At 42.0% G+C, this 15690-nt stretch overlaps 1 protein-coding gene across 1 annotated transcript in view; it reads right to left on the bottom strand.

The window, feature by feature from the left end:
- The window catches only part of LOC138089046 (ATP-binding cassette sub-family C member 4-like), a 197552-nt gene that overhangs the window by 41517 nt on the left and 140345 nt on the right, over positions 1–15690 (bottom strand). Inside the window, exons 26-27 of the mRNA XM_068984369.1 lie at positions 14468–14568; positions 12980–13171 (exon numbers count right to left, since the gene is read on the bottom strand). Of these exons, the coding sequence (XP_068840470.1) occupies positions 12980–13171; positions 14468–14568 (293 nt within the window). The remainder of the gene's footprint in view (positions 1–12979; positions 13172–14467; positions 14569–15690) is intronic.

Genomic DNA, 15690 nt, shown 5'->3' with positions numbered 1-15690 from the left:
AGTAACATTAAAAACCACTGATCACAGATCAGGATGATAAATATAATAATAATGAAATGGTTTGAAATACTGCAAGAATTATCAAAATGTGACAGAGACATGAAGTAACCAAACGCTATAGGAAAAATGGTGCCAATATACTGGACTGACACAGCATTGCCATAAATGTTCATTTCTTTTTTAAGGTAATATCTGTGAAGCCAGACATCTTGGAATGTGAAGTCAAGTGGGCCTTAGGAAGCATCACTAGAAACAAAGCTAGTGGAGGTGATGAAATTCCAGTTGAGCTATCTCAAATCCTAAAAGATGACACTGTGAAAGAGCTGCACTAAATATGCCAGCAAATTTGGAAAATGCAGCAGTGTCCATAGGACTGGAAAAGGTCAGTTTTCATTCCAATCCCAAAGAAAGACAAAAGCAAAGAATACTCAAACTACTGCACAATTGCACTCATCTCACATGCTAATAAGTAATAGTGAAAATTCTCCAAGCCAGGCTTGAGCAATATGTGAACCGTGAACTTCCAGATGTTCAAGCTGGTGTTAGAAAAGGCAGAGGAACCAAAGATCAAATTGCCAACATCCGCTTGATCATGGAAAAAGCAAGAGAGTTCCAGAAAAACATCTATTTCTGCTTTATTGACTATGACAAAGCCTTTGACTGTGTGGATCACAATAAACTGTGGAAAATTCTGAAAGAGATGGGAATACCAGACCACCTGACCTGCTTCTTGAGAAATCTGTATGCAGGTCAGGAGGCAACAGTTAGAACTGGACAAGAAACAACAGACTGGTTCCAAATAGGAAAAGGAGTACGTCAAGGCTGTATACTGTCACCCTGCTTATTTAACTTATATGCAGAGTACACCATGAGAAACATTGGGCTGGAGGAAGCACGAGCTAGAATCAAGATTGCCAAGAGAAATATCAATAACCTCAGATATGCAGATGACACCACCCTTAAGGCAGAAAGTGAAGAACTAAAGAGTCTCTTGATGAAAGTAAAAGTGGAGAGTGAAAAAGTTGGCTTAAAGCTCAACATTCAGTAAACTAAAATCATACCATCTGGTCCCATCACTTCACTGCAAATAGATGGAGAAACTGTGGAAACAGTGGCTGACTTTATTTTGGGGGGCTCCAAAATCACTGCAGATGGTGATTGGAGCCATGAAATTAAAAGATACTTACTCCTTGGAAGGAAAGCTATGACCAACCTAGACAGTATATTAAAAAGCAGAGATATTACTTTGTCAACAAAGGTTCGTCTAGTCAAGGCTATGGTTTTTCCAGTGGTCATGTATGGATGTGAGAGTTGGACTATAAAGAAAGCTGAGCGGAGAAGAATTGATGCTTTTGAACTTTGGTGTTGGAGAAGACTCTTGAGAGTGCCTAGGACTGCAAGGAGATTCAACCAGTCCATCCTAAAGGAGATCAGTCCTGAGTGTTCATTGGAAGGACTGATTTTGAAGCTGAAACTCCAATATTTTGGCCACCTGATGTGAAGAGCTGACTCATTGGAAAAGACCCTGATGTTGGGAAAGACTGAAGGCAGGAGGACAAGGGGACAACCCAGGATGAGATGGTTGGATGGCATCACTGACTCAATGGACATGGGTTTGGGCAAATCCTGTGAATTGGTGATGGACAGAGATGTCTGGCATACTGCAGTTCATGGGGTAACAAAGAGTCAGACACGATTCTTTCACCTTTATCAAGAGGCTCTTAGTTCCTCTTTGCTTTCTGCCATTTGGGTGGTATCATCTGTTAATCTGAGGTTACGGATATTTCTCCTGGAAGCTTTGATTCCAACTTGTGCTTCATTCTGCCCAGCATTATGCATGCTGTACTCTGCATGTAAGTTAAATAAGCAGGGTAACAATATACAGCCTTAAGGTACTCCTTTCCCAAATTTGAACCAGTCCATTGCTCCATGTCTGGTTCTAACTTTTGCTTCTTGATCTGCATACAGGCTTCTCAGGACACTTTGTACCTTATGTTAAACCCTAATTCATATAATATAGATGGGCCATTCTCTGCATGCAGGCATGTCATAGTGTGTATATACGTGGCTTATGTGTTCTGTGTACATGCAGGCTTCAAAATTATTTTGCAGTTGGCTCCAGACTACCTTAACACATGAATATCAAAATAAAGCAAGTTATATGAATGTTTTCCTTCTCTGTGCAAATAAAAGTTACATTTATATTGTATTGTAATCTAATGATGTAAAATAGCATTATATATAAAAAATGTACATACCTTAATTTCCAATACTTTATTGCTAAAAGAATGCTAACCATCTAAGCATTTATAGTATAGTAACATTAAAAACTGGAGAAGGCAACGGCAACCCACTCCAGTACTCTTGCCTGGAAAATCCCATGGATTGAGGAGCCTGGTAGGCTGCAGTCCACGGGGTCGCGAAGTCGGACACGACTGAGCGACTTCACTTTCACTTTTCACTTTCATGCATTGGAGAAGGAATTGGCAACCCACTCCAGTGTTCTTGCCTGGAGAATCCCAGGAACGGGGGACCCTGGTGGGTTGTCGTCTATGGGGTTGCACAGAGTCAGACACGACTGAAGCGACTTCGCAACAGTAGCAGCAACAACATTAAAAACCACTGATAATATCCTGATAAATATCCTGATAAACCAGGATAATAAATATAATAATAATGAAATGGTTTGAAATACTGCAAGAATTATCAAAATGTGACAGAAACATGAAGTGGCCAAATGCTCTAGGAAAAATAGTGCCAATGTACTTGCCTGACACAGTGTTGCCATAAATGTCCCCTCCTTTTTTTTTTTTTAAGCATTATCTGTGAAGCACAGTAAAACAGGTGGGCCTGTATTTCTGAGTGTTCTTATACATAAATCAACACACATCAGGACACAGGTGAGAACTGATCTGTGATAATGTGTGTATGTTTCTATGTTATCAGCTCCATTGAAACTGATCCATCTGTGCAAACAGGAACATCTATAAACTTTGGGCAAATGGACTGAGATATGTAGGGGCACCAAGGACTGCTCATGACCACAGGACTGTGAGTTCCAAACTCCAGCAAAGAAAACTAAAAAAACCAGGGGACTTGCCTGCAGCTCAGTGGTTGAGATCCTGTGCTTCCACTGCAGGAGGCATGAATTCGATCCCTGGTCAGGGAACTAAGATCCCACAGGCTGCATAGCCCCAGACCCCCCCAAAAAAGAAAAAGGCAACTCCAAGAAAACCTGACTCTGATTATTCCTAGAGTTCAGTCATCAAAGCAATAGTCTGAATGTCTTTCCTGGGTAAGCAAAGGGTTTTACCAATTGCCCATGGAGAGTGTAACCAGTATCAGTAAGCTCACATTCTTGAATCTAAAGACACTTGAGGGCTTCCCTCATGACTCAGTGGTTAAGAAACTGCCTGCCAATGCAGGAGATGTGGGTTCAATCCCTAGTCGAGGAGAATCCCATATGCTGTGAAGCAACTAAGCCCATGTGTCACAACTATTGAGCCTGCTCTCTAGAACCCGGGAACCATAACTATGAGGCTACATGCTTCAACTTTTGAAGCCCTCACACTCTATAGCCCACACTCCTAACAAGAGAAGACACCACAGTGAGAAGCCCACATACAGCAATTAGAGAAAAGCCCGAGAAGCAACAGAGACCCAGCCCAGCCAAAAATAAAGAAATAGATACAATTATAAAGACACTTAAAGAAAATCTTCTGTTATTTGCTTAAAATGGCCCCTTTCTGTTTTTCCAACCAGGTTGGTCTCTGATGATGACACAGCTTGTTAGACACTTGCTCCTGGATATCTCTTCACATATCAAACTCAACATAATCAACACCCAATGCTCCACACAAAACAACCCCTTCATCTATCTTCCCCACTTTACTCTCATTACATCTTTCCCAGGTTCACAGTGTTTAAAAATCAAATTAAAATAAACTCTTCCCTTAATCATAATCAGTGCAAATGAATTTGAAAAGTAAATGAAAACTAGCTATACCCCAGCACTCAGAAAAAAAATTTGTAAAATGCTTTTACTTTCTAGGCTTCTGTATGTATTCTTTTCATTGTTGTTGTATTTTTTTGATACGTGTTCTTAAAGATACAAGCTCACATATTTAAACAAAATAGGATTAATGTGAACATACTGTTATATGTGTTTTCATTTTGTATTTCATAAAAATATTTATTTTAATGGTTGCATAATATTATACTACATGTTGAGAGGGTAACAGACAGGAAGGCCAGGGGTCTCCAAAGGGAGGAAATAGGCTGCAAGTGTCAGACATTTTTATCTCTCTCTTAAGCAGCAGGAGGAAACAAACTAGTGATATACCCCCCCCACACACACACACACACACACCCCATACAAACTTAAAAGGAGATTTCTCTTAAAATACTGTGTTGCCATAATGACAGCTGGTTCCCCCTGAAGTTAACTATTCTCAAACCTTGAGTTAACCAATGCATTCTTCTTATGGAAATGTTTGTCTTAAGCTATGTTAACATACATGCATTTACCCTAGACTCTGTCTTCAAGGCAGTTCTGCCTAATGGCTCAGAACTGACTTGACAAACCAGTATGTTATACTCAGACATTGTTCCCCTAATCTATGTAAATGAAACAATTTGTATGGTAATCTGCCTTTCTACAAGATTCAAGTCAATAGTTTTATGGCCTGGGATGACTCCTCTGGTGCCAAGATTATCCCAAAATATATCTTATGGATGAGGGGCCTGGTGCCCTTCTGAGTTTTAAGGCATTCCTTTCTTTCATTAACAGACTGCTAGTGATTATATGGGAGAAGGCAATGGCACCCCAAACTTTTGCCTAGAAAATCCCATGGATGGAGGAGCCTGGAAGGCTGCAGTCCATGGGGTCGCTGAGGGTCGGATATGACTGAGCGACTTCACTTTCATTTTTCACTTCCATGCATTGGAGAAGGAAATGGCAACCCACTCCAGTGTTCTTGCCTGGAGAATCCCAAGGACGGGGGGAGCCTGGTGGGCTGCTGTCTATGGGGTCACACAGAGTTGGACATGACTGAAGCGACTTAGCAGCAGTAGCAGTGATTATATGTCATCCAGCTAAAAACTAGCAGGGGGTACTCTTTCTGCCCCCTTCTGATGCCTATGTCAGAAGCTGTCTCTGTTTCCTCTATACTTTAATAAAACTTTATTACACAAAGTTCTGAGCGAACAAGCTTTGTCTCTGGCCCTGGATTGAATTCTTCTCCTCCAGAGGCCAAGAATCCTAGCGTCTTTTCATGGTTCAGCAACAACCTTTCAATGTGATCATTTATTTAACAAATCCTCTACTGCTGGATATGTAGGCAGCATCAAATAGTTAGCTATTATAAATATTCTGTGTTAAATATCCCTGAAGCTAAATATTTGCAAACAACCTTAATCATTTCCTTCACAAAAATTCTCAGATATGGAATAGCTGAGAGTCATGTATGAACCCCTTGGAAAGCAAGGAGATCAAACCAGTCAATCCTAAAGGAAATCAGGCCTGAATATTCATTGGAAGAACTGATGCTGAAGCTCCAATACTTTGGCCACCTGACACAAAGAGCCAACTCATTGGAAAATGCCCTGATGCTGGGAAAGACTGAAAACAGGAGAAGAAAGGGATGACAGAGGATGATATGGCTGGCTGGCATCACTGATACAATGAGCATGAACTTGGGCAAACTGCAGGAGATGGTGAAGGACAGAGAAGGCTGGTGTGTGTCAGTCCATGGGGTGGTTAAGAGTCAGACACGACTAGGCGACTGAACAAGAACAACAAAGTATGAATACTTTCAGAGGAAGCTGTTAAGCTGCTAACCTACCCTCCAAAAGTATGACACCATTTTCTACTACCACCCATTCCTCTGCACGTTCACAAATCCAGGTGTTATAGCTTTGTTTTAATCGACATCAATTTGATCCCAAAAAGTGGAATCACTTTCCCAGGATATCTTGCTGGAAGCATAACAGCTCCTGGCTCCCTGCCCCCTGCACCTGCCCCCTCTGGTCCATGAGCTCTCACTTCTCAGATTAAATTCCTGATTGCCAGCTCAGCACGCAACATTCCACCCCAGGATGTGTCTTCTACAAAACTGTCCCCTCTAACATCTCCATCCTTCATGTACACGAGTCAGCTTCCTAGGCATCACTAGGTAGTGGTGAGGGTTGAATGCAAAAATGTGTGTTACACACCTAGTAGTTCATTTTCCTGAATGCTTTGCAGGTGTCAATATGTAAACCATGAACTTCCTGATGTTCAAGCTGGTTTTAGAAAAGGCAGAGGAACAAGGGATCAAATTGCCAACATCTGCTGGATCATGGAAAAAGCAAGAGAGTTCCAGAAAAACATCTATTTCTGCTTTATTGACTATGCCAAAGCCTTTGACTGTGTGGATCACAAGAAACTGTGGAAAATTCTGAAAGAGATGGGAATACCAGACCACCTGACCTGCCTCTTGAGAAATCTGTATGCAGGTCAGGAAACAACAGTTAGAACTGGACATGGAACAACAGACTGGTCCCAAATAGGAAAAGGAGTACATCAAGGCTGTATATTATCACCCTGCTTATTTAATTTCTATGCAGAGTACATCATGAGAAACGCTAGACTGCAAGAAACACAAGCTGGAATTAAGATTGCTGGGAGAAATATCAATAACCTCAGATATGCAGATGACACCACCCTTATGGCAGAAAGTGAAGAGGAACTAAAAAGCCTCTTGATGAAAGTAAAAGAGGAGACTGATAAAGTTGGCTTAAACTCAACATTCAGAAAACGAAGATCATGGCATCCGGTCCCATCACTTCATGGGAAATAGATGGGGAAACAGTGGAAACAGTGTCAGACTTTATTTTGGGGGGCTCTAAAATCACTGCAGATGGTGATTGCATCCATGAAATTAAAAGATGCTTACTCCTTGGAAGAAAAGTTATGAGCATCCTAGATAGCATATTCAAAAGCAGAGACATTACTTTGCCGAGTAAGCTCCGTCTAGTCAAGGCTATGGTTTTTCCAGTAGTCATGTATGGATGTGAGAGTTGGACTGTGAAGAAGGTTGAGCGCCAAAGAATTGATGCTTTTGAACTGTGGTGTTGGAGAAGACTCTTGAGAGTCCCTTGGACTGCAAGGAGATTCAACCAGTCCATTCTGAAGGAGATCAACCCTGGGATTTCTTTGGAAGAAATGATGCTAAAGCTGAAACTCCAGTTCTTTGGCCACCCCATGCAAAGAGTTGACTCATTGGAAAATACTCTGATTCTGGGAGGAGAAGAGGACAACAGAGGATGAGATTGGCTGGATGGCATCACTGACTCGATGGACGTGAGTCTAAGTGAACTCCGGGAGTTGGTGATGGACAGGGAGGCCTGGCGTGCTGCAATTCATGGGGTCGCAAAGAGTCGGACACGACTGAGCGACTGAACTGAACTGAACTGAGGTCTTCATTCACTGGATCAGGGCATCATGCTTTCGCTTATGCTGGTCTCACCTCCTGAAATGTCTTTCACATGCATTTCCACCTACCGAAACCCTAACCACACACCACTAAGTCTGTCTCACATGTCTAATTCCTTGAAAATGCTCTCCCTGTCCCCTCATGTGGGCTTGTTCCAACTCTAACAGAAGTTATGTCATTTTTAATAAACATCTACAAAAATTATGACCTCGTTCCAGCTTGCAAAGCTAATATAGTCATTTTCTTGTTTCTTCAACCAGACTGTTTAATTTGACAATAGGATGTCTAGTGGACTTGACTTTTTCTTCTTTGTATTACCTGTGGTGTCCTGAGACAAAGAAACTTCCATGGGAGCTGAGATTTTAAACTCAGGCCAGAGAAATTTATGGAAAATCTATTACCATATTATTTAGGTATTAGATAAATCAGAGACAGACACAGCAGATTGATCCTACAACCATAAATACTTCAAATGGCCAACACCTCATCGTCATGGGACAGACAACAGCTTCCACAGAGTAAGTGGTTATGGTCATTTTACACTCTATGAAAACAATGACCATTTTTTTCCAAGCATTTACTCTGGGTGCTTTACACGCCTTATCTTGTTTAAGTAGTTTACATCAACCCTACTGGTTACAATCTATCACTTCCACTTTATGTAAGAAAAGATTGAGGCTTAGATGAATTTGTCTGAATATCAGAGCCCATAAGTAGCAGGATGGTACTCAAATCCATGTCTGTTGGACTCTCCATCTGCTGATGGGTCTCCTTATCCCCTGGATGGCCTGACACATTATCATGTCCTGTGCAGCTAGAACAGAGAAAGTGGGGAGAGGTGTCGTTGCAGTTAAAGGAACAGGCCTACCATAGAGATCTTATGGTCAGAGAGTTAAAGCATGATGTGGACACAGGCATACATGTGGTGAGTGAGATCAAAGAGAGTACCTGAGGGTAGGTGGACCAGCTGTCAGCCGAAAGACCCAGCACCCACAGCCGGATTGAGAGAGAAACCTGCAGTTAAGTGGGACACATGATGCCTGGGGAACAAGCTAAACAGACCTCATGCCCTGCTTGGGGAAGCAAGACTCATTTTGATCCCATCAAGTGGTGAAACAGCCACACATACACTGCTACACGGGGCTGTCTCTGACTCCAGGTCCAGGCATGGCTGAGCATGTGGGAAATCTCTCCAGTCCCTTCAGGAAGCTGGTGTGGGGAAGGACAGACAACAGGATGAAAACTGTCTGTAATGAAGACAGACTCCACTGGAAAGATGCAAGTTATAATGCAAAGGTGCAATTTACAGAGCATCAGTTCAGTTCAGTTCAGTTGTTCAGTCATGTCCAGCTCTTTGCAACCCCATGGACTGCAATACACCAGCCTTCCCTGTCCATCACTAACTCCCAGAGCTTACTCAAACTCATTTCCATCGAGTCGGTGATGCCATTCAACCATTTCATAAAAACATAAAAGTAAGTAAATCTAGTGGCTCAGAACATTCTAGAGCCTCTTGCTCAGTCACCGCAGAGATTTGGGAATTCTTGAGTTCAATTTCAAACTGTCAAAGGACATTTCTTGGGAATCACAGGTAATCACTCATCAAAAACTGCCCATGGGAGAGAAAGGAGGTCATGTTCACATGCAAAGCTGAGTCAAGAGGTCTGCGTGAGCCTGAAACTCTGCATTTCTAAGAAGATCCAGGAGAGGCAGGTGCTCCTGACCCTGGCACCACCGTCTGAGTCACAGGGAACTAGAAGCCAGCAGGAAAATGGGGGCAATCTGGGAGTGAGGTGAGCAGTTTTTAAGAAAATATTACATAAAAAGGAAAAATGTAGGAAACTAATATTTTTGTACATTATACCATGGTCTGCTAAGCATCTGTGAAAATATATCATCCAAATAATAGCTGTGAGCAAAAGCAAAGCAAAATCAATCTATCTCGAGAGCTGGAAAATACTTTATTTCCCAGGACTCTCTAAAATGATCAAATCAACCACAAAATCATCTAAATGAAAAACACAGCCCATGTTCAGACTCTCACCAGGAAGTCTACGGTCCTATTTACCTCATGTTGATTTTTTTTTTTTTTTTCCTGTTTGGCTGTGCTGGGTCCTGATTGATTTGCACAAGCTGTCTCTAGCTGTGACAAGTGGGGGCTACTCCCTGTTGCAGTGCACTAGCTTCTCACTGAGGGGACATCTATTGTTGCTGAGCAAATACTTCAGGAGTTATGGCACATGGGCTCAGTAGTTGTGGTTCAGGGCTTAGTTGCTCTGTGGCATGTGGAATCTTCCCAGACCAGGGATTAAACCAGTGTCTCCTGCATTGGCAGGCAAATTCTTATCCACTGCACCACCAGGGAAGCCTTAGTTCTTTGTTTTAACTTGCTATTTCTTCTGTGAATTAAAATCCTGCATACTACCTACTATAGTTTCCTAGTGACTCTAACTTCCAAGAATCAGGACAGAAGAGGAAATGACGGAAAGAGAATAAAGCTCCCAGTCTACTGGGCTGGCTCATTCCCATGTCCCCTGCCTGCCTTCACCCCACCCCCAACAGCCTCTCTCAATCAAATTCAACATCAAAGAGGTGTCCTAGAGTTGTGGGGGATGGGACAGTCAGAAGAGGGAACCTGGGATGTACACACGTGGGTTGAAATCATTTCATGAACACACTGCCTGGGTATCATCTCCAAACACAGAAATGAAGCTAACAGTGATACCGTGAGTGGACCAAGGCACAGATCAAAAGTCAAGTTATTGATTCAGTCTCCAAACTCAACTTTCCCTCAAACATTTCAGAATCTCGATAATCCTATGACTTGCAGGTTTTAAGAAGGGAGAATAAGAATCTGTTATGTTCCCATGTTGTACTACAAAGTATCTTAGATAATTCATATTTTATGGCTTTGGGGAAAATTTAAGACAAGTGTAGGTGAACAGAATTATATTTACAACAGAAAATCTTACAGACACACTATCTGAGAGTAAGTAAACATCACCTACAGTGCTCTCAGGGAAAAGATTCTACCAGGACCTGGGGTTAATGTTTTCCTGACACAGCAGTTCATGTTTTTCCTGACCTACAATGGAACTAGAAATAATTAGGAGGGGGCTTTTGCCCTGTGACTAACTGAAACTGCTCCCTGGTTAGCATTTTGTCATTAAATTGAATATTCTTTCATGTTCAGTTCAGTTCAGTTGCTCAGTTGTGTCCGACTCTTTGCGACCCCATGAATCACAGCACGCCAGGTCTCCCTGTCCAGCACCAACTCCCGGAGTTCACTCAGACTCACGTCCATCGAGTCAGTGATGCCATCCAGCCATCTCATCCTCTGTCGTCCCCTTCTCCTCCTGCCCCCAATCCCTCCTATCATCAGAGTCTTTTCCAATGAGTCAACTCTTCGCATGAGGGGCCCAAAGTACTCGAGCTTTAGCTTTAGCATCATTCCTTCCAAAGAAATCCCAGGGCTGATCTCCTTCAGAATGGACTGGTTGGATCTCCTTGCAGTCCAAGGGACTCTCAAGAGTCTTCTCCAATACCACAGTTCAAAAGCATCAATTCTTTGGTGCTCAGCCTTCTTCACAGTCCAACTCTCACACCCATACATGACTACTGGAAAAACCAGTAGTCACAGGGTTTAATTCATTAAATTACAGCTACAGTCCATCAGATGGGTCTGGGGTGGTAAGAGTTTTAAAGAATAGTTCTTTCAGTTATTGATAGAGTTGTCTTGTGTGTGTGTGTGTGTGTGTGTGTGTGTGTGTGTGTGTGTGTGTTGGTTCCTGCTTGCTCATACCTGTGTTACTCACTCACCGTCACAGCCAGCAGTCCCTCAGCACCCTCTATGTGCCCTGCAGAATGCCACTTTCTGGGAACAAAAATGAAAACAAGATGCCCCCTGATTTTAAAAAGCTTCAAGTTTCTGTGAGATACATATCTGAAGTTACATAGCATGTCACAGGTGCTATCTTTTATCTTAATTATGATAAAATTCAACTAACCATTTTTAAGTGGACAGTTTGGTGTTCAGTACGTTCACATTGCTGTGCAACCAAGCTTGAATTTTTTTTTTTTTTCCTGCCCCGTAAAACTGAAATTCTTACCCATTAAGCAAACAACTCTCCATTTGCCCTCCCCCAGTCCCTGGAGACCACCATCCTACTTCCTGTTTTTTTGCTTTTGACTACTCTAGGAATTTCACATAAATGGAATCAGAGTATTTATTTCTTTTGTGTCTGGCTTATTTCATTTAGCAAGATGTCATCAAGGTTTATCCACAGGTAAGAATTTTCTTCCTTTTTAAGGCTAAATCATAAGTATTTAGTTCCTTCCAACTTTTGGCTGCTATGAACATAGGTGTACCATAAACGCTATCTTAAAAGTATACATAAAACACTAAGGAAGAACTGAGAGTCTCGAAGATGCATTAAGTTGACTCAGAAAATGAGGAGATTTTCACCATCCAGATGACAGAGGGCTTGGGTCTCTGAGGCTGAGGGGCAGCGTGCGCACTGGGAACAGGGAGGACGTGGTGCTTTGAGAGAAACTACACCGGATCCGAGTGCAGGGGGTGGTGTGTGTCAGACATACTGACTGCAGAGGGAGGTGGGGAAGAGCTTCCTACACCTTGTCTGTTCTGGCTTAGTATCTTCAAGACCGTGTCCTGGTCCCAGCTGAGGGCCTCAAGCTGAGTGTGGAAGGAACATCACCAGCATACATGGATGCTGACAGGTCCAAGTCACAAGCCTCTCTGTTGTCTCCTACACGGATCTTCTCTGCTCCCTTCAATTGGCTTTTGACTTAGCCAATCTCTAATCCCTGCCTCCATCTGAGGCCCTGGTTCCTCACTGCTGATTGGGTCATTATTGATGCTCTTCTCTGGTGGACACAAGCTCACCCCACGACCCCTTCTGGAGTGGACTTGAGGTCCGCTATTGTTCCAGCAGCAGCTCACACAGCCCAGTAAGGATCAGATCTGTGCTAAAGAAAGAATCAGTCTGTGGGGGGAGGGCAGGTGGTTGGCAGCTCAGTGTGGGTGAGTGGAGGACAAGGCTACAGGAAGGGCTAGGAATAGGGAAGGAGGTTGCAACCAGAGGGCACCATGGGAGGAAGAGAAGATTTCAGAAATAAAAACAAGAAAAAATGGAAAGGAATGAGATATTGCAGAGTTAGGGCCAGGAAGACAAAGCTGAGGTCCCAGACTTTGCATAAATAATCAGGTGTCACACATAGTGTCCTGAGTCAGATTAAGGTGGAGCCCTAGTCCCAGGGCCCATCAACCATCATGAGGGAGCTCAAAACACAGGGAAAAAATTGCTGGGATCCCCATCCATAGTCAGTTTCCAAAAAGGATTCACCTACAATGTCACTGATCAAATCTGCATCCATTAGGACAGACACACTGACAGATCCCCCTGACACACTGACAAGGAAGCCAAGAGAAGATGTGGTGCAAAATCTTCAGCTGGATTTTAAAAAGGCAAATGGATTAAACTAACCTTTAGTCCTGGGTGAATGTATGCATACACGTTCTTCAGTACCAGAGGCCCATCTGACTTATGCCTGAAGTTCACATTGATAAAGGAAATCAGTCCTTCGTTGGGCCAGGATGGTGGTGGACGATATCCGAGTTCCCAGGATGCTTCTTTCTCAAGGTCTGTGTATTCAATCACCCTTTCTATTGAAACCATCTGAAACACGTATGACATCACATGAGTTAGTATCAGAGGGTCTTGTTTATGGATAATCAGATACTGTAAATCAAACCTTCTGCTTGTCTATGGTTCAGAACTTCCCAGGTCTCAGCATCCACAAAGGACAGAAGTAGGAGTCTGATGAGGCCTTAGATGATTAGCAAACTTGTTCATCATCTTTAACACTTTTACTTACGACTACTTCCTTCAATTTTATATTAAAACTAAAAGAATTAGAGAAATGAATGGTAAAATTTTACTGATCTACCTTTTACATCTGAATAAAAAACAAGAGAATTTTTTCTATGAAAAGAACACTTATGGACACCAATCAGTATGTGTGGCTACAGAAGGGCCACGTATTACAGATGAGCAGAACTGGACAGTCATCAAACCTCATTTTAATAATCAGTCACTTTCTACTCTGTTAGAGGAAAAAAATGGAAAATTTTCATTTTTATTATTTTTCTCCATTTAGGGGAAGGTACAAATATTCAAAAGTGTTTAATTTACTTATTGACTAAGGCCTCTTAAACAACGATGACTCCACACTTTAGAGAGCACACTCTGAGAGGAAGCCTATCCTGTCAGGAAGAAGGGCCACCAGCAAATTCAGGTGTTCAACACACACAAGAATAAATGCTAAAATGGGGAAGGGGTGAAGGAACATAGTAATTAAATAAACCTCAAAATACTGGATTCTTTTCTTTTACCAAAAATAAGGTACTACCCATTAAGAAACAAATATAAACAAACTGCTAAGAAATTAGTTTATATTGTCTCCAGAATTTCAGAACCTCCCTCCTACAGAAACATTTATTGTATTTGAAGACAGTTTGTGATAAATATAAAACCTTCTGACATGGCATACATATGACTGAGAAAAATATGTATATATTTTATTTTACATTAACTCTAAGCACATGGAACATGAAAATGAAAGTCGCTCAGTCCTATCTGACTCTTTGCAATCCCATGGACTGTAGCCTGCCAGGCTTCTCTGACCATGGGGATTCTCCAGGCAAGAATACTGGAGTGGGTAGCCATTCCCTTCTCCAGGGGATCTTCCCAAACCAAGGATTGAGTCTGAGTCTCCTGTGGCTCCTGCATTGCAGGTGGATTATTTACCATCTGAGCTACCAGGGAAGCCCTTAAACAGATGGAGGATAATGTAAAAAACTTTGTAAAATTAAGTAAAAATAACAGTTTTTATTATTTTACATAAGATTTGCTTTTATGCCATTTAACAGCAAGGAGACCTGGAAAGGCTAAGAACAGAAAGATAAATATCACCATGTTCTCAACTTCGGCACTTTGCCTGACGCACCACTGGAACATCCCCGTGAGTGTGAGAGTGAGAGACAGGACCAGGCCAACCTGCCTGAGATCCAAGGCTAAATGAGGAAGAAGAGGAATAGTCAGTCTCCTTATCAACCCCTCACACAGGTCCTTCTGTCACTCTACAAAGAAGACTCCTTTATTTTTATGATTTTTATTGGAATATAGTTGATTTACAAAGTTGTGTTAGTTTCAGGTATACTAGAAAATGAATTAGTCAGACGTATATATGATCTGCTCTTTTAAAATTATTTTCCCATATACATCATTACAGAGTATTAAATAGAGTTCCCTATGCTATACAGTAGGTCCTATTTAGTTACCTATTTTATATATAGTAGTGAGAAGACTCCTTGATAATATTGAAATTATTTGCATGTAATGATAGCATTACTCATAATACCACTTCCTGCTGTATGAGACAATACATTAAAAAAAAAAAAATTAAAACCCACTATGCAGGATTTCCCTGGTAGTCCAATACCTAAGACTCCGAGATCCCAGGGCAGGGGCTCCAGGTTCGATTCCTAGTCAGGGACCTAGATTCCACATGCCACAACTAAGAGTTCACTTGCTGGAACTAAAGTCCTGCCTGTCACAACTAAGACTGAAGATCCCGAGTGCCCCAACTAACACCCAGTACAGCCAAATGAATATGTAAAATTCTAAAAATATCATGAATTTAGGAAAAACTAACACAGTTGTTGTTCAGTCACTAAGTCATGTCTGACTCTGTGTCGCCATGGACTGCTGCACGCCAGGCTTCCCAGTCCTTCATTATCTCCCAGAGTTTGCTCAAATTCATGTCCATTGAGCTGGTGATGCTATCTAATCATCGCACCCTATGCCACCCCCTGCCTTCAATCTTTCCCAGGATCAGGGTCTTTTCTAATGAGTCAGCTCTTTGCATCAGGTGGTCAAAGTATTGGAGCTTCAGCTTCAGCATCAGTCCTTCCAGTGAATATTCAAGGTTGATTTCCCTTAGGACTGACTGGTTTGATCTCCTTACAAACAGTACAAAGGACTCTCAAGTGTCTTCTCCAACACCACAGCTTGAAAGCATCAATTCTTCAGCCCTCTCAGCCTTAATGTCCCAAAGTGTAAATCTGTTGACAACTCTTAGGCAACTACCTGAAGAAACATAGCTTTCACTTATACAAACCTTTGTTGGCAAAGTG

The sequence above is a fragment of the Capricornis sumatraensis genome, chromosome 12 (genome assembly GCF_032405125.1).
Source record: "Capricornis sumatraensis isolate serow.1 chromosome 12, serow.2, whole genome shotgun sequence".
NCBI classification, from domain to species: domain Eukaryota; kingdom Metazoa; phylum Chordata; class Mammalia; order Artiodactyla; family Bovidae; genus Capricornis; species Capricornis sumatraensis.
The sequence above is the reverse complement of the archived record's forward strand: the minus strand, read 5'-3'. Positions and strand labels throughout refer to the sequence as shown.